Source organism: Pholcus phalangioides, unplaced genomic scaffold, assembly GCF_987345545.1.
Source record: "Pholcus phalangioides strain wild (caught in Gottingen) unplaced genomic scaffold, Ppha-v1.0 ptg000042l_1, whole genome shotgun sequence".
Taxonomy (NCBI): domain Eukaryota; kingdom Metazoa; phylum Arthropoda; class Arachnida; order Araneae; family Pholcidae; genus Pholcus; species Pholcus phalangioides.
In genome coordinates, this window is record NW_028301628.1 from 7,024,367 (window position 1) to 7,042,354 (window position 17,988).

Genomic DNA, 17,988 nt, shown 5'->3' on the forward strand with positions numbered 1-17,988 from the left:
AAAAAATTGGGGTTGTGCCGGCATCTTTTCTGCAAAATTCGTTTAAATTTAACTTAATTTAAACATGACCAGGACCATTTCATTTTTACCCGAATTTGTCAACTTTCTTTTACACATGCACTTTTAACTCACACATACTCTCTTGTCTTTCTCTTCATACGTAGTCTCCGTGGCTACAATTTGTAAGCCCGCAGATGGTTCCCTTGAACCAGGCCCGGGAGGAAAAGTTTAATTCTGGTCTGGTCTGGTCCGGGCTTTCCTAGAAATAGGTGTTTTGTGACGCGTGAACCGAACAGTATAATTTCGCGTCGACAGCAACGTGCTACATAATCACGCTACGCGTTTGTGTTTCCCTAGCGGGGCTCATCAGATCAGGACGGCTATATTATAGTACATGGCCTTGGCATCAGCTACTCTGTCGTCTGCATGCTGTGGTTTGAAGGGAAGGGGAAGAAAGACACAAGAGTGAAGAGAACATCGGCAAAACGCGCGGCGCACGACGCATTTGACTCCTCCAGTAGCATTTGGCCAATTACGCCCGACGTAAAGCGCTGTCGTGACGCGTATTGCGCTCCGTAGGAAAACAGTCATGCTGCTTTTCTTATTGGTGAGTGGCGCGCTGCACGAATCACGTTGCGCGCGGCACAGGAAATCTGCTCCTAGGAAAACCCGGCTTTAAGCCCTGTTTTCCAAGGAGCAGGTTTCCTGTGCCGCGCGCAACGTGATTCGGCCCAGCGCGACACGCCGTCCACTCACCAATACGAAAATCAGCATGACTGTTTTCCTACGGAGCGTAATACGGTTCACGACGGTGCTTTACGTTGGGCGTGATTGGCCGACTGCTTCTGGAGGAGTCAAATGCGTCGTGCGCCGCGGTTTTGCCGATATTCTCTTCTCTCTTGTGTGTTTTATTTCCCTTCCCTTCAAACCGGAGCATGCAGACGACAGAGTAGCTGATGCCAAAGCCATCTCCTTTATATAGCCGCCTTGATCTGATGCGCCTCGCTAGGAAAACACAAACGCGTAGCGTAGTTACGTAAAACGTTTCTGCCGGCGCGAAATGGTCTAATTCGGTTCACGCGGTGCAAGAAACTTATTCCTAGGAAAACCCGGCTAGAACTTCGATGCAGATTATTTTAAATAAACTTCCATCATGATATGGTCACGTTCATTCATAGCTCTTAGATCCCGTATTCACCGATACACAATATGGTCACCAATAGTGTATGACATTCTCTCTTATATCGTCTGATCTTGCTCCTCTCCTATACAAAATTTTACTGAACTTGCTGTTTACATTATTCGTTTGGCATTTTTTTTTTTAAAAAACCAGTACAAATTCTTTGAATCGTATTCAAAGCATTCAAATAATTCTCATAAATTGAAAGAATTTTCCAGGTATTGATTTAATTTTTGCATCTATATTTTCAACATGAAATTTGATCCTTTGGTGTTAACCTCCGCATTGCACGTATATAACTAATACACTGCCAACTAATCAATATTTTCCCCCCTAACATGGTGTTGTTGTTGTGACTCACTTTGCTTGGCACTTTTTTGCAGTTTTTGTGTTGATGGGAATGACTACTAACTAGTTTTTGAGTTGGAAACTAAATTGTAATTTGATCCGGGTCGGAGCGACGAATAATGGACTCTCCCGATAAAGGTGAGAAATTTTCCTTGAAATTCCCATGATGTCAAAGCTTGTCATACTTGAATACTTATGCCATGTTTGCTTGAAATGTCAATACCAATAACTATAATTGTGTTCGGGAAACAATAATTGTCAATAAATATGAATTGTCTTGCTCTCATTCAAATGATATATGAGTCACGGGTGGCGGCAATTTCAAATCAATAATATGCCTTATCCAGGGGCGTCGGAAGTGTATCGAACCCGTGGGTGCTCGTCTTGGGTATCAATTCCGTGGGTGCTCAGACCCGTTCTACAAATGCTCGTGCGTGCCCGGGCACCCCCCCCTCCCCCATGGCTCCGACGCCCCTGGCCGTAATACACTGATCATATAGGCTTACTGTGGTAGTAACGCATTAACTCTATAATGCCCAGATCGCCCGAAGTCGGCCGAGTAGGTTAATGCCCATAACCGCCTCAAGTCTCGGCCCAGCTAGGGGGTATGGGTATGTTTCGGTGGGCTTTTGTTACCAACGGGGAAGAAGATGAAAGCTCTCGTCAGAGGCGGGAACGGAAAAGACAACTGCAACGCCCTATCAATGGGATTTTAAAAGCTGATGTACTAGAATGTTCCCTGAGAATGGACTAAGGGTACTCAATGCATTTTACAAAGAGGTAATACTGTGAGGAAAGGGTTGTTTTCAGTATATAGACAAATTATCTCCCGCAAAATCCATTGAAATGAAAGGGTGAACGTCAATGCAAAGGGTGGCGTGAATAAAAACTCATGGAGAAAGGGTGGGGAGAGGGAAAGTGGCCGAAATTTGGACGAGTCCACTTCGAACACAAAAAACTTGGTATTTTCACGACCCTCCTAGGTTTTCTATCTGGGTGTTAAAGAGTTAAAAAAAAAACCAATGATTTGTGCAACTAATGACCTGGATCAGTGGCTAAGACTCTGTAAACAGAGTTGCGCCAAATTTGGCGATTATTTTTTGTCACCAACCGATTTCCATTGGTGATTTGGCTGTTTCAGAATAATTTTTTTTTTTTCATTTATGCTATTAATGCTTTTCCAGCCTATGTGCTATCCTTATCTATTTGAGAGTGCCGTTTTCATTTGTTACTCGCCGGCAGAGAATACATATACAGAGCCGAACATTTAGGCCATGGGCGGAGATAAAGGAGGGAGGAGGCGTGGGGGTTGACTGAAGTTGACTGATCTAATGTATATATGAATTGACATCATCGTGCCCCCCCCCCCCAGACTTCCAAGTCTATCTCCGCCTATGATTTAGGCCTATTTGGTGTATGGCAGAAGACACACAAATTTTCTTCCACCTTATCAGGATCTTTCAGAGACGAATGTGATGCTCGTTTGATGTACGTCAGACTTGATAAAGTCCCGGGCCCTAACAACATGCAGCAGGGACTTTTGGCAGCTCCCTATATAGTGAATTTATAACATTAAAAAATTTAAAACCTGAATCATTCCAGGCCCCAGGGCTGTAGTCCTGTCAGACCTGCCCTTGTGGGCAGACTGCGGCCATCGAAAATCCCGCCAGATGTGAAATGCATAGTGTCATTTGTTTTCTGAATGCACAAAATGTTCGGCCTATCAAAATTTATAGGTAAATAAAGAATGCTTATAGTGATAGTGCAATGAATGAGGCTTCACTGAGGAAATGATGAATTATGTTTAATCAAGGAAAGAACCAGTGTGCACGATGACTATTGGAGTGGGAGGAGGCCACCACTCGTTACGGATTAGTTGAAAGTAAAAGTTGAAGACAAAATTCAAGAAACCAGCATTTCACTTTAAGCACATTACATGAATCTTTCCCACAAGTTTTACGATCGCTCCTATATGACATAGTGACAGAGCACCTTGGCTACAAAAACATGTGTGGTTGTGGGTGCCTAAAAATTTGGCTGATGTCCATAAGACGAAACGGATGAGAGCAGCCCTAGAATTTTTTACCCAATATCTCAATAATGGTAACAAATTTCTTGACCGCATTGTAACAGGAGATGAAAACAAGCTTCAGTCTATGGAGTGACATCACACAAACTCGCCCTCGAAACCCAGAAAAGAAAAACCAAATCAGAAAATTTATGGCAAAACTTTGTGGGACAGAAAGGGTTTGATCCCAAATGATCCATGTGTAGTTTACGCCAAGAGGAGTCACAATAAACTTGGAGGCATATTGTGAAACTTTTCAACAACTTAGATGCACCATCCAAAGCAAGAGACGTGGAATGTTGTCGGCTATGGTGGCTTTGATTCATGACAATGCACGGCCTCTTGCATTAGCACGAGCACAACAAGAACTTCAACGTCTTAAGTGGGAAATTTTTGGATATCTTCTTAACAGCTCTGACTTTGCACCAAGTGATTTTCACATATTCCCGAAACTAAAGAAATGTTTGGGTGGAAAACAGTTTGCAGACGATGAAGACCTCAAACAAGAAGTGGCATCCTGACTCATGTCTTTGGCGGTAGAAGAGTATAACATCGGAATTGAAAAATTGGTCCCACATTATAATAAGTGCCTTGACTGCTGCAATGAAAAATAGAGTAAGGTACTGTGACTTTCTAAATAAAGTTTTATGTTGATATCTTTCGTTTTTATTTAGTTATTCCAAAACATTCTTTACTTTCTGGACGACCTTCGTAGATGTCTCTGAACTAAAACATGTGGTAATGTGAAAATAGTTTTCAATAATCTATTATTTCTCATGAAAAAAAATATCCAGCAAAAGGACATTTAATAAGAAACACTCGCATCTTTTTTCCCTGAATAAATCTAATTTGTGAATTAATTTACAATTCTGATTGATTTAAAAGGAGGTTCAAAAGATAGCTGCACCCTTCTTGACCTGCTCAACACAAAATTTGATAGGATGCAACTGGTACTAGGTGATGTATAGATTTATAATAAATCACTGATGTAAGGCCCACATTAATATCCCAATTTTGAACACTGCAATATAGGCCTATAGTTAATTCCGATATCTAACATCGTGATGTCGATTTAGCTAATGCGCTTGCACTGTATTCAATATCGGTGGACCCAATGTAACAGTATGCTTTGAAATGATGGTACTGATACAGAGAGTGCACTTGTGCAAGATGACCATTATCGGTGGAATCTAATGTAATCATCGAGCTTATACAGTGAAACCTGTCTTTAATAGAACCTGTATTAAGCAAAAACCTGTCTTCAACGGAAAAAAATTGTGTTCCCCTGTGATTTTTCAATGTCAAAATACACATTAAAAATCCTGGATTAAACGGAACCTGCCTAACATGGAAACAAAGTAAAATTGTACCCTTTAATAATTGTACCCTGTAAAATTTTAATTTAGCTACAAACTATTGATAAAAAATGTTTAAAATTGTAAAAAATGTGAAATATGAAAGTATACTGGCCCTGAAAATATACATTATGGATTTTTTTTTTTCGTTTTAACATAGAAAATTATCATTTCGAAACCTAAAAAATGCCACTGGAGAAGGACATTTTCTTAACAAATGAAAATTTTTTTGAGTAAATCAAAAAAAAAATCTATTGATGAAAAAATTTAAAAAACAGTGGGGCGACTTTTTAAAAACTGGAATATGAATAGGAAGCAATAAAAAAAAAATTCTGTGTCAAATATATATAATGTAAACTGCTGGGGACAACAATTTAGGCCAATATCGTGAGAACCATCTATTTACTTACACTATGTTTAGAATTTCAGTAAAAAAAAACAAAAACAGACACAAGCTATTTATTTTATTTTTCTATAATCTCTTTATTTATTTCTTATTCTTGAAAGACATGGACGGTCCAGCCATTTCAAGGTCTGGAAGAGTCCTTAAGAAGTCTACAAAACTGAAAGAAATGGAAGATCTCGATATTCCAGAACTCGAAGCGCAACTGAAACTCCGTAAAAAGCCTAAAGGGTTGGATGAATTTGATGAGTTCGATGACAAGCGAATAGCGCCCATAAAGATACCTAAAATATCGTTGAATGTGTCCTCTCCATCATCGTCATCATCATCTTTCACTATATCTCCCACTAAGAAAAGAATTGGTGACATGCTTCACTCTTCTACACCGAAAATTCCTCCTTTTCCGAGTCCTGTTAAATCCAAGCTGGATCCGAATCGTCCATTGTTTCAAGAATCTTCTGCCGATGAGAAAGGTTTTGCTTTTCATATCTATATATGAAATGTTTGATTGCAAATATATGATCTAAGCATTATCAAGTCAACGAATTGATTAACATTCAGACTTGCAACTTAAAAATCATGATGCGTTTGGGATAGCATAGAGAAACTTGTTTATGATTTTCTTAATTAGTTTATATTAATTGGTGTATTTTGATGTGTTATCCATGTTGTAATGATGTTATTCATATTTCTATATGAAGTTTGTATTTCCCTGATCATTACAGGTTCTTCCTCCAGTGAAACATCCTCAACTACAACCACATCCTCGTCTTCATCCGATGAATCAGATGTTGAAATTGAGCACTCGGCTCGTATGCGAGCAACTCCTCAAGGCAAAATGCCCCCACGCAACATACATCATTCACCATCGCCTCATGAAAAAGTCATTGTGGAACCTTATAGACAGGTTCGTGTACAAGTGCAGTGCCAATAACTAAATATCTTGATAAATGTGATAATATTAGCATTTGTTTGTTAAGTAGTCATATATTTGTGACCATGTGTTGAAAATCCCTCCTCGACTGTATGATCATTTGAACATGCTTCATAGCTTTTTTCATTGGCACAGATTTTGTTCAAAGTTAATGATTCACACTACTGATTTGGAATTTCCACATGGCACATATTTTCACATTTATTTTATCATATATCACATTTCCACATATTTTCATGGAAATATTTCCACATTTCATGTTTTTTGCAGGCTTTCAATTCGCCATTGACATTTGTTGATCAAAATAATGAGCTCAGCATGTATGCCAGTGAAGAAGAGACAAGCGAGTCCAATCTGGTTATCGCTGAAGAATCAAATGATATGCGCGACTTGATGCCGAAAGAGAAGAAGGGCAGCGCTGCCAAGAGAAAGCCAGTCAAGAAAGGCATTGTACAAAGACAACAAAAGCCAAAACCACCAAGGAAAAAACCTCCTGTAAAAGAAGCAAAAGTTCCTGCAGCTCGGAAAAAACCAGTTGAAGTAAGATTTACATATTCGTAAAAATAAATTTTAGGTTTGTCTGTTCTTTTTTATAATTTTTTCGTTAGCTGTTGACAATTGTTTATGTCGTCAGTAACTTATACCAAAGTCTAGCTCATCAGATCTAGTTATAAAACTCATCTCACATTTCCAGCATGAATTTATCTTTATGGCTATTCAGAACTACCTTTTGAAATGACCGCAGTAAAGTGATCATCTGTTACAGTAAAATCCCCCATAACAATATCTTCTAAACAACAGCCACATTTTCTTAGAACACAACACATCCCATTAGGAAACCTAACATTAAGGTTAACCTCTGAACAAGTATTTCTGAATAACACCCACTTTTGGCCATGAAAATGAAAGAAAAAGAATGCATATAATAAGAAAAATATTCCTCAATATCTGCTCTGAAGGAGGGCTAATTTCGTGAAATGCTGTTACTAATAGTAGAGTACAAAGGCATTTCGTTCCTTGAGCCCTACAAACATGAAAATAAATATAGATTCTTCCCTGTGTCACAGAAAGCAGCTCGACATCATTTTGGCACCCCTCCAGTGTATAAGCTGCATCAGGAATTGACCACAAAAACTCCCATCTAGAGAAAAGGCATTAAATTCATAGTTTGAATCTCTGACCAAACATTCACTTTCTATTTTCTGCAATTGCTTTTTCTCTTTACCACTGATTTGGGGGCATTCCTATAGCTGCACCCCTGTTTGGCCGCACAACCTTAGAGCACCCCTGCTATGTCAGGTCATTTGATTTCGAAAATGCAGTCCACAACCCTTGTGCTTCATAAGTAATGTATATACTCATGCGTATATAAGTTGAATTTTTTTTTGAACAATTTGTTTCTTAATCTCAGGAATGAGAGGGGGTGGTCGACTCATACACGGGTCAGTTTTTAAGAAGAAAATATTGAACCCTCTTACTCCACCGAATTATATAGCTACATGACTTCTGCAGGGCTAGCTTGAAGATCTGCAACATTATTGGACTCATTAACTTTAGATGCCGTTACTAATCAGTAGAGGGATTTTTGTAGCTAAGATCAAACCCCATAGAACCGATGATGTTTAAGCCGAAGCAAAAAAAAAAAAGTTGTTGACTTTGATACCTGATAAACTAAAGTACATTTTATAGCCTTCAGATGTGAGTATCAACAAGCCTTTTAGAGATTATTTAACACTAGAATGGCCGGAGCAGTCATTTTGATGGTTTTTGATTTTGAAAATGCTATGATCTCGGCGGTATTTGACCTATACACTCCATTTTTAGTGACTTTTCATTATTTCTATACTTATCTTGTGTTAAAAAATTTGAAAGATATTGAAAGTTTTGTTCCAGAGATATCGACGTTTATACCTAGAACAGCCAAGAGCAGTCATTTTGACTGCTATATGTAAATTGTATGTTTTCTCCTTGTGGTGGGCATTGATGTATACTTTTGCTTTTAGGTTTATTCCTTATCACTCCCTGATGGCACACACAACACAACATATATTCACAAGTAACATACCAATAACAAAAAATTAATAAAATAATGCTGTTCGTTGCATCATGTTACTGGGCAATCTAAAAAGTCTATTGGTAGGGAGAGTATGTACTGTATCTACAATCGAAACCCTGTATCTTATTAACCAGTCAACTGTCCAATTAATTTCTCCGAGCGTTACCCGCAGTGCCCACTTTTTTTTATCATACACGCGCTTTTTCCCTTTTTTTTTCCTTTTCTTGGAAGTTTGAAATATTAAAATATTTTTTTTATAGCATGTTTTTTTATGGCTCGAATGTGTCGAGACATTATATCACTCCCCAAAAGTGGGGAGGGGCGGTCATAATGTCCTGTGACTAAAAGAAATGCTGTTGATGGATTTATGTGGAACCATAGTAGTTGAACCTTTGCTAAAAGATATGTGAGTAATAAAACAGAGGCATCTTCGCAAGGGAGTTGGAAATTGAAACAAAAGCGATGGGGATGCAGCTTTGCAAAACATGACAAAGTTAATAGTAATAATAATCTCAGATTTTGAAATATAATTGTCAACTCCATCTAGTGATGAGATAATAAAGTAGAAAGATGGCTGTACAGAGATGGCAGCACATGTATTACAAATTATTCCATCATATCTCTGTGAAAAAGACCGAAAAGTCTGCGTGTCTGCAAATGCCATCGTAGGCAACACCATTACGTATATCAGCGACGGCAAATGCCTCTTAACCACTTGACTGGTAAAAAAGACCGAAAAAAGTCTGCGCGTCGGCAAATGCCGTCGTAGGCACCGACATTACGTATGGCAGTCGTAACCACTTGACTGGTTAAGCTATATATAACCTCTGTTATCAAAATTGAGGAAACTTTTTTCTTTTTTCATCATTCACCTGGCAAGCTCTGTTTTTGTTTTGGTTTGACATTTCATAACTCTTCATGCCACCATCTGCTTTGAAAGCTTCCTAGGAAACATAAGTTCATACACAGTATGTAGAAATGGCTCTTAGAAAAAAAGATGTATTAGAACAAAATAGTCCAACTTTATCGGTGCTGAATGATATTTCGGACAATAAATCTGAGGCTGAGGGGACTTACAATGCACACTATGATAACAAAAATAATTTTCTGCTGTATCTACCCGAAAGTGAAAGTAGTGATTCCGTTAGTGACTGGTCTGGATCAGATAATACTGACGAAAAATAAAGACGTGTGTGTGTATTTTTTTAATTGCATTTTCTTCATAAGTTAATTTGTAATATGAAATTTTAATATTGCTCTACTTTTTCCTCAATAGTGTAAATTTACACTGGCATATAACTAAATATAGTGAATAAAAAGACTGATATATATATATATATATATATCAGTCTTTTTATATATATATATATATAAATGTGTACATCATCAAAATGGAGCAATGTACGATGTGATATAAAAGCAATGCTTATCTATCTTTTCTCATGGTAAATCTTGTCGACAGTTGCCCTCTAATTTTTTATATTTATAGTTGGAAAGTCATTTTATGGACACCCTGTATGCTTAAGAAAATGCAAATTTTTCTTTGAAATTATCAAATTAACCATGTTGGATAATTTGTATTATTTTTTATTGTAAAAATTTAGTGTGATTAAATATATTGCACTAAAAAGAAGCGGCAATCCAAATGACTGTCAGCGGTCCTTTTAGGTAGAACATATGGTCCGACCCTTCTATTGTTAAGGAGTTTATGGATCAAATGAATAAGTTACAAAGATTTAAAAAAAAAAAAAAGTGGTGCCTTGAAGAAACCTGACATCGGACTAGTGTGCCAATGGGTTCACAAGGTGTAGAAGTCTATTTCCGTCAAAATCATAATCAAACCCTTTAAAACGTGTTTAAAAGTGTTATAGCAGAAATGTGATGGAGGGAACTGAAGACTAAATCCTCTATGAAAGGACAAAGGCAATGACAGCACAGTTGAAGATGAAAACGAAGATGCCACACCATATGAACACTTTGCTTTCGATGTAGATCCTGGGGAATCAGGAGAAATGGATTAAGAACTTTTAATAATTTTTTTTATTGTAACCTTTTATTGAATGGAAATAAAAATAAAAGTTTCCCTCTAAAATGCGCTAATTTTTGGGGGTCACAGTTTTCAATTTATTGTGGTTTTGGTGATCCTGAAGTGGGGGGAGGGTCTGCTTTTACGCAAGTATATATGTTAGCATTGACGTACGCAAAAGGGGGTTTTTGGGTTCCACCCCCACCCCCCTAAAGGCAAGATTACAGTGTTATTTTGCAGGAAAAAACTTAACTCCCCCTCCCCCGAGAAGGAAAAAAGCTGAACCCCCCCCCCCTCCTTGAGAAAATTCTGGGTATGCCTATGTATGTTAGTTGCTAACAAGTGTGCGTGAATTTCATCCTAAATTCACTTATTTTCAATGAAAAATTGATATCAGGTGCTGCAAAACCACTTCTTTTGTGTGATTATAGTATGGATTGTTGCAATTTTATGTTAAGTCAAAAATTTAAATTTTTTCCCCTCAAAAATATTGAACCTCTTTATAATGAAGATTTCCCAAAAAGGGGCACATTTTAGCGGTCTCATGAGTGACTGTTGGATGTTTACTTCGTATAATGATTGTGAAATGGCAGAATGAATCAAATTTCCCACTTCATCTCAATTGCTTCTGATCACAACAATTTGACTTCTTTGCAGAATTTAAATAAATTTCTTATTTTATATTCACTCAACTTTATTTGATAGTTACATTTCTCCTTGCATTTTGCATAAAGATATAAATATCTTATAATTTGTGCACCATTTTCTCATTTTTTTGCCTGGGCACAGGTTGAAATTATCTCTGGCATTGTTCAGTCCCTTGAGATTCTGAATGTCAGTAACCAAGATTATAATGGGGCCAGGTATTTTAAAGTTTAGGCCCCACTTTTTACTTCACTGGCAAAAATTATTATCTATATCAATAGACTGTTAGGGCAGTATGTAAAGTTCTATCATAGAGTTTAGAATTGTTCATGTAATCGGATGTCTTGGACTGTCACTTTTGTTATAACAGTGCTGTTCTAGTTCAATTGATTTTCTTACTGTTTATTGCTGAAGAAAATTAAATTTTATATTTTTATAGCACTTATTTCAGTTTTATTTATGTGTTGTATGATTTGTCTTATAGCAAGCTGCCAAAGAGAAAAAATTAACAGCCTATTCCTTGTGGTGTGCTGAGAATAGGAGGAGAATTCAATCACAAAACCCAATGAGTGAGTTGTTTTAATTTTATTTTCTTGTGTGTAAAATGGTATCATGCAGCTAATTGGTTTCAATCCAATATTGCACCTAATTAAACATAACCCATGTATAAAAAAAATTCACAATTTGTTCCTACATATGCAATCAAGAATTTGACTTTTAAATAATTTGGCATTGGAAAAACTATGGAAAATATGCTTTTCTTATAAAATCAACAATATTTTCTGCACTTTCAAATATAATAAAACTTCTTCGGGATATTCCAAATTAGAAAATTCATTGCTAGCTGCAAGTCTGTGACTCTTGAGCTGCTGACAGATCAATGTTTCAATTATCATAACTTGTACTCATGCAAATATCCCTCTAATTGCTTCAGTAACCTGCAAGCATCCACTGCATGACGAAAAGATTTTGAGAGTGATGTAGTGTTTCTTCTAAGTGCATTATCATCCTAATATTTTTCAAGCCCATAACTAACTTACACACTTTTAAAGAACTGAACAATATCATCAGGTACAGGCTACTATCAACAATATCACGACAAAGAACTAAATCTGCTTACACATGCTGAAAAGTATTTCTGTGTTGGAGACATTTCCTATACTTTTTCATAAAAGTCATCATTACCATGGCTTGACACATTAGAATAACTTTTAGTAGCCTATCTCTTTTTTCTCCTTTTTTTTTTTAAAAATGTTCCGAAATAGATTTTTTTTCTCAGTTGGTAACCTTTTTCCATGATCGTGGACACTAATACAAACTCCTTACTTATTTTTATCTTTGGACACAAATATAGTAATCAGACGTAGAAAATTTCAAGCACCAATACTAATCTCTTAGTTGTCATGGATGGTGACCTAGCTCCGAAGATTTGTAAAGCATTTTTCATTTTCATGGCATTTCATTATCACAGAACTGTTTTCATATAAGGAAGGCAAACTGGTTTTCAGTGCATAACCTTTGCTGCTGTGGTGGTCATAGTGATGGACTTGCGTCATGAGGTCCCGGATTCAAACCCCACGATCCCCACAGTGGTGGTGGGCTGAAGTTGGTTTTCTGTGGTTCTCAACTTTGAGGCCTAAATGCAAGCCGATCGCCCCTTTTAAAAAGTCTTGCCACAGAGAGCAACAGACCTCCAAACAGTACAAATGCAATTCAATCATTACATTTCACTTACTTCACTTCTGAAATATACATGTCGACACTGAAAAATCAAACACAACACTAGATATGCACTCAGACTGTTAGGTACACACACACTTATACTTTCTGCACAACTCACTAGGTAGTAAATTATCCATAGATGGTGATAGATCTGAGTTGTGCTCAGTTTGGAAGAAAGGAAGAAAATGCATAACCTTGTATATTGTTCCAGAAACCTGTGTTCTAATACAAACAGTGGTCATAGTGAGGGTTACGTGTATAGTCCATACATATATGCATACACACCACGAGGTTATGAACAGTGTGAATTATTTTGACCTAACTTTCTGTAATAAAATAGGTTCTATTAGTCTTGATTGATTGCAATGTCTTGAACAGTTATTGTGAAGTGGCTATCAGGGATTGTTCATAGTAATTATTAGTTTGCAAAAAAAATTATGCATGGTTTGTCCACTCACATACGCATGAAAATTCAAATATAGAAATTGTTATTTTTTTTAAATTTACTTATGTATAAAGTTCTAGAACAAAGTCTTTTCATTTCTTTGAATGCAAGTTAGTGACTATAATAATTGTTTTATTTTTTAAATCCATGAGTTTTGTTTTATATTTGTGTTTTTAAACTTAATTATTCTTTTTTGTAGAAAATTTGTAGAAATTGTTTGCCTTGTAGAAAAACAAAATCAATATTACACTGCTGTTTTAATGTTCACTATTGTGATCTTTAAGAAATTATCTGCAATAGCTGTAGCTTGTTTATTGATATGTTCTTTTGCAAATTATATATTTCTTCTTTTTACAGTTTTCTCATCAATAAGCAAGAAAATGGGTGAAATATGGCAAGCGCTTCCAGAGAAAGAAAAAATGGTACCAATCTATGCATGTCTTTTTCGAATAAAATTATAATTTTGAAAAGAACCCTGCTTTAGCTGGCATGTCGGGAAACTGTGAGAGAGACCAGCATACCAGGAAATTGGAGTCACAGATTATGGAAAATTCTTAAATATCTTTACTTTAAAAATCCATAGAATTGGCTAAATGCATATTGTGATCCTTATTAACTCCTTGACAGTGTTGCCCAAGTCTGGTTTGGACGACTTAAATGTAGTATTTGTAAGGTCTGAACTAACTTCGAGCAAAAGAAAAATTAGTGTTAACAGTGTTATTAGTAATTAATTAGAGTTTCTATTTCGTGAAGCCCAAACTAAGTTAATTTTCTTTTCCAGATAGGCATTTAATACCTAATTCACTATTTTGAAAAAAGATGGGAATAATGATTCTCTACATTTTTCTGTTTCAGTAAAGAGTAAAACAGTAGTCAGCTATAAAGACACACATTTGGGGAATGAGTGTTAGTTGGGGTGTACACATTTAGTTTGATTTTTTTAATTTCTTACATTTTTCATTAATTTTATTTGAGATATATATATTTTTTTGCAATGTCTGATTGTTGTATTAAATTTAGCATTAGTTCATTCAGCTTCAAAATTTGGTTTATTTTTCTGTGCAATTTGTGTAATTGAATGAAATATGACTGTAATCCATTATTTTTTTTACGTTCATATCAAAGTAGTAAATATAATAGTTATTTCGTTTAAAACCTCATTTTTTTACAAAGTAACTGTTTTCTAACCTTTATATTGGTACAAAAACAAAATTAAGCAGGGAGAAAAATCCATATTTTTGATGCCTTTTTCTGAAACATGTCACTTTCAGGATGTTAAACCTCACTTTTCCCAGCATGCCGAAAAGGCACCAGACACCACCATTAAAAAACTGGTGTTCCTTGAATTTCACAGCATGCCAGCTAATGTTGGGAGAACACAGTATGTTTCTTATTAATTTATTTAATATTGCTTGGCGAGGCCTATGCGAGAGAATGCTGTAGTGAAGTTTGGCAGATGTGACGGTTGATGTTACAAAAGAAATTGGAAACTGTTGTACAATCAATAATGTTTGATAGGAGGTTGTTCCGATATGGTTATTATTCGCGGAAAGAAACTAAATTTTAAGCAATCTGTGGATGCAAAGATGGGTTTAAATTTTTGTGAATGGTTAGTTCTTTTTGAACAGTATTTGGAGTTTTGGTTATTTAGTCCAAAACTCCAAACCTGTACCCCGTACTAAAAAGACTTCATTTTTTTATTAATTAAATCTCATAATTATGACTAGTTTTAGTGACCATCCCCCCCCCCCCCACTGTGAGATCCTTTGCTAGGATATGATAAAATGATGTTACTTTTCTTTTCCAAGGCATGGCGAAGAAAGGCAAAGAAAATGGCACAAAAAGGAGGTAGCATCATTAGCACTGGACGCCAAACTGAACATACACCAAAACCAACAGCCATATCCCCAGCCACAACTAATCATTCATCACTAAATGCATCTTCTCCTGAAGACGGTTTACGAAACTCTGCTGAATCGCTCCGAAGTGCTGGGACATCCCCAATCGATGTTGCGGCTTATCTCAAACTTCTCGGAGAGTCCCTGAGTATCATTGGACAACGTCTTACTGAACACGAGGCAAGTTAAATTTTTTTTTATTAACTAATCACTGTTTTTTTTTACACTGGGGTTGGTTCAGGAGTCATGATAACCAGAATTTTCTTGACAATGTCAGGTGCGGGAAGAAATTTCTTGAAAGTAGGCCTGGATGTTGTTATGCTTTTGTAAAAGAAACTTTTTCTAGGCACATAATCACACAAATAGTAGTGCAGTGGTTTTTGTGATTTGCGAGAAATGATTACATAAGCATGAATATTTGAGGAGCTTATTTTCAAAAGGGAACATTTCCACTTTTTTTCAAAATACACTTTTCAATGGTTTTCTCAAATCTTTGGGATGAGCTTTGTTGGATTATGCAACAGGGTTTATTCAAATAGGTATATTTTTGGCGAAAATTACAATGTAAAGTTGGTTGTTTCTTCCAAAAAGAAACATATCCACCTTGTTGATTTATTTCTGTATTTTTCATTCTAAAAAAACATGAAATTTTTTTACTTTTTCTGCAAATTTAGTAATCGTCTAAATCAGCATTTCTCAACCCATGTTCCGTAATGATGGCGTAGGTGGTCTGCAGGCAGACTTGATAATTGAATTTTAACTAGATGGAAAATTATTCAATTGTAATCAATATTATAGTAATATCCATATAGATTCACAAATAAAAAGTATACCTTCATACTTAGGTTCATTATGCCTCATAAGAAAAATGAGGGAATATTGCATTCCAAAATATGGAATATCACTAATTTGCAGCCCAAAAATGCAACAACAAATTTGCTAGTTACTGCAAAAATGGGTGAAGAATGGAGAAATAAAAGGTTGCTACAAATCACTTTAAACAAAAAGTTGGCATTCAAATGACCTGATTAAGTGAGCAAAATCCCCAATTGTAGTTATAATTGCTGAAAAATGGAGAGAGAGAGAAACAGTTTAACTTGACAGTGTGAGATAAATATTTGAATTTATAACCAAAATTATCATAAGTTATTAGAGCGCTGTTTTTTAACGATTTTAGTGAACACTGTGAATATAAATAAATGTCATTGAAAAAATGGGACAAATGTATAAAAAGAAATTTAGAAACCACTAAAAATACTGAAATGCCCCATAATACGGGACACAAGTGGTATTGTATCCGTCAAATGGTTTCAGACATTTTACTGGTTTTTCGGTTCAGAAAGGTTGAGAAACACTGGTCTAAATGTTCCCTTTTGAAAATAAGCTCCTCAATTGATTTACAAGCATGAGAAAAAAGCTATCACTGAAAAATGAAAGCATGTATGCTTTGAATAAGTTCAAACCAATAGAGCTATGGTATGCTACTGTATTCATCATCAGGGCCACAACTAGAGGGAGGAGCAGGCGGGTCTTGTGCCCTGGGCACTAGACCTGAGGGGGCGCAAATTTCATTTTGAAACCTCTCCAACATTACAATGGGGCGTCAAAATGTGTGCTTGCTCCAGGTGACCAAGCTTCTAGTTGTGGCCCTGTTCATCATCATTATCAAGGCCAGAAACCTTACAAGTGCTATTCTGAAAAACATAAATGCTTAAGTCTGCCTCTCATTTTCTATCATTGTACTCATCTAGGGCAGTCTCAACATCCCTAAGATTATTGTCCAATGTGCAAACTAATTTGGTAACTGTTGAGAAAAGACAGTATCACTAGGAATGTGGCATTTTTAATATCATCGGTCGATCATGTAAGGTAGGGTTACTGGATTCGGAAACTCCAAAATGAGAGTGCATGCCTGTGTCACCTTGGTAATGACTCATTTATATCTGTTCACAACAGATGGTGCCACTGCGCTTAAGAAAAATATTTTTTCAATCAGAACAGAGACCTGCAGATAGTTCCCCTCTTGAAGCATACATGCTAAATGGCTTTGTACGATGGACACCAGCAAAATTCTGCTGATAGCTTGCGAATGACATCAAGGCCACCAACAAATTGATTTTCTTCAATATTTTTATCTTTTCAGGGTCAAATAGCTGTTTCTGGGATATTTTCCGTACTCTTGGACTCTACCCTATGTGCTTTAGGACCTCTACTGTGTTTAACGTCAGAAGCTGATGAAATGAATGGCTGTTCTCAGGCTATTCTCAGCAAAATGCTGGATAACATTGCCTATTTCATGCCAGGGCTGTGAATTCACAGTCAGAAATATATTCTAAGCCATAATTCAATATGTGAACTGTGTGAGTGCTAAAGTAGATAATAAAATCTCTTTTTTAAAAAAAAAAAACATTATGGTAATTTCTTATTAGCATCATACAGCATATATTATAAAATTTGAAGTCCACGGCTTGAATAATCTCAAGTCCTCGTAGCATCTAAAGTTTTTTACCCGGAGGTGGTTATAAACAAACTGATGCTATGCAGATGTATGTAGTGCTCATTCTGATATATTATTATATGTTATTTTTATGAAACTTGGTATATAGGATATATGGACCCGCGGGGGGGGGGGGGGGGGAAGAAAGATTCATAAAAAAAAATAGTTCAATTTTTTACTACTGGGTGAAAACATGGCCTTTTTTATCGCAGTTATCTTTTTCCCGTGGTCCAAAGGATATATATACAAATTTTCAATTAAATATGTCCACCACAATGGACGCTACACAGGTTGAAGTAGTGTCAGTATAATTCAACAGACACTACTCCGACCTATGTAGCGCCCGTTGTGGTGGACATATTTCATTGAAAGTTGGTATATGGGTCATTCTCACGAAATTACAAAACAAAA

General features: G+C 36.3%; 1 protein-coding gene across 3 annotated transcripts; it reads left to right on the forward strand.

The window, feature by feature from the left end:
- Window positions 1–1,279: 1,279 nt before the first annotated feature.
- LOC149064393 (uncharacterized) lies at window positions 1,280–17,473 on the forward strand. Of its 3 annotated transcripts, XM_089254938.1 has the most exons (9): window positions 1,280–1,398; window positions 1,564–1,666; window positions 5,459–5,827; window positions 6,080–6,261; window positions 6,559–6,828; window positions 11,500–11,584; window positions 13,540–13,604; window positions 14,991–15,260; window positions 17,224–17,473. In XM_089254938.1, the coding sequence occupies exons 2-9, from the start codon at window positions 1,648–1,650 to the stop codon at window positions 17,389–17,391; spliced, it is 1,428 nt and encodes a 475-aa protein (XP_089111064.1). In that variant the 5' UTR covers window positions 1,280–1,398; window positions 1,564–1,647; the 3' UTR covers window positions 17,392–17,473. The 3 variants fall into 3 exon arrangements, with proteins under 3 accessions (XP_089111064.1, XP_089111065.1, XP_089111066.1); XM_089254939.1 differs by lacking the exon at window positions 1,564–1,666; XM_089254940.1 differs by lacking the exons at window positions 1,280–1,398; window positions 1,564–1,666 and adding an exon at window positions 4,155–4,216.
- Window positions 17,474–17,988: the final 515 nt, after the last annotated feature.

What these genes read in the sequence shown, in the direction of transcription:
- LOC149064393 (XM_089254938.1), top strand. An exon ending in TTGTGGAACCTTATAGACAG is followed by an intron (nt 6,262 to 6,558) that starts GTTCGTGTACAA and finishes TGTTTTTTGCAG; the next exon opens with GCTTTCAATTCGCCATTGAC. An exon ending in TCAATCACAAAACCCAATGA is followed by an intron (nt 11,585 to 13,539) that starts GTGAGTTGTTTT and finishes TTCTTTTTACAG; the next exon opens with TTTTCTCATCAATAAGCAAG.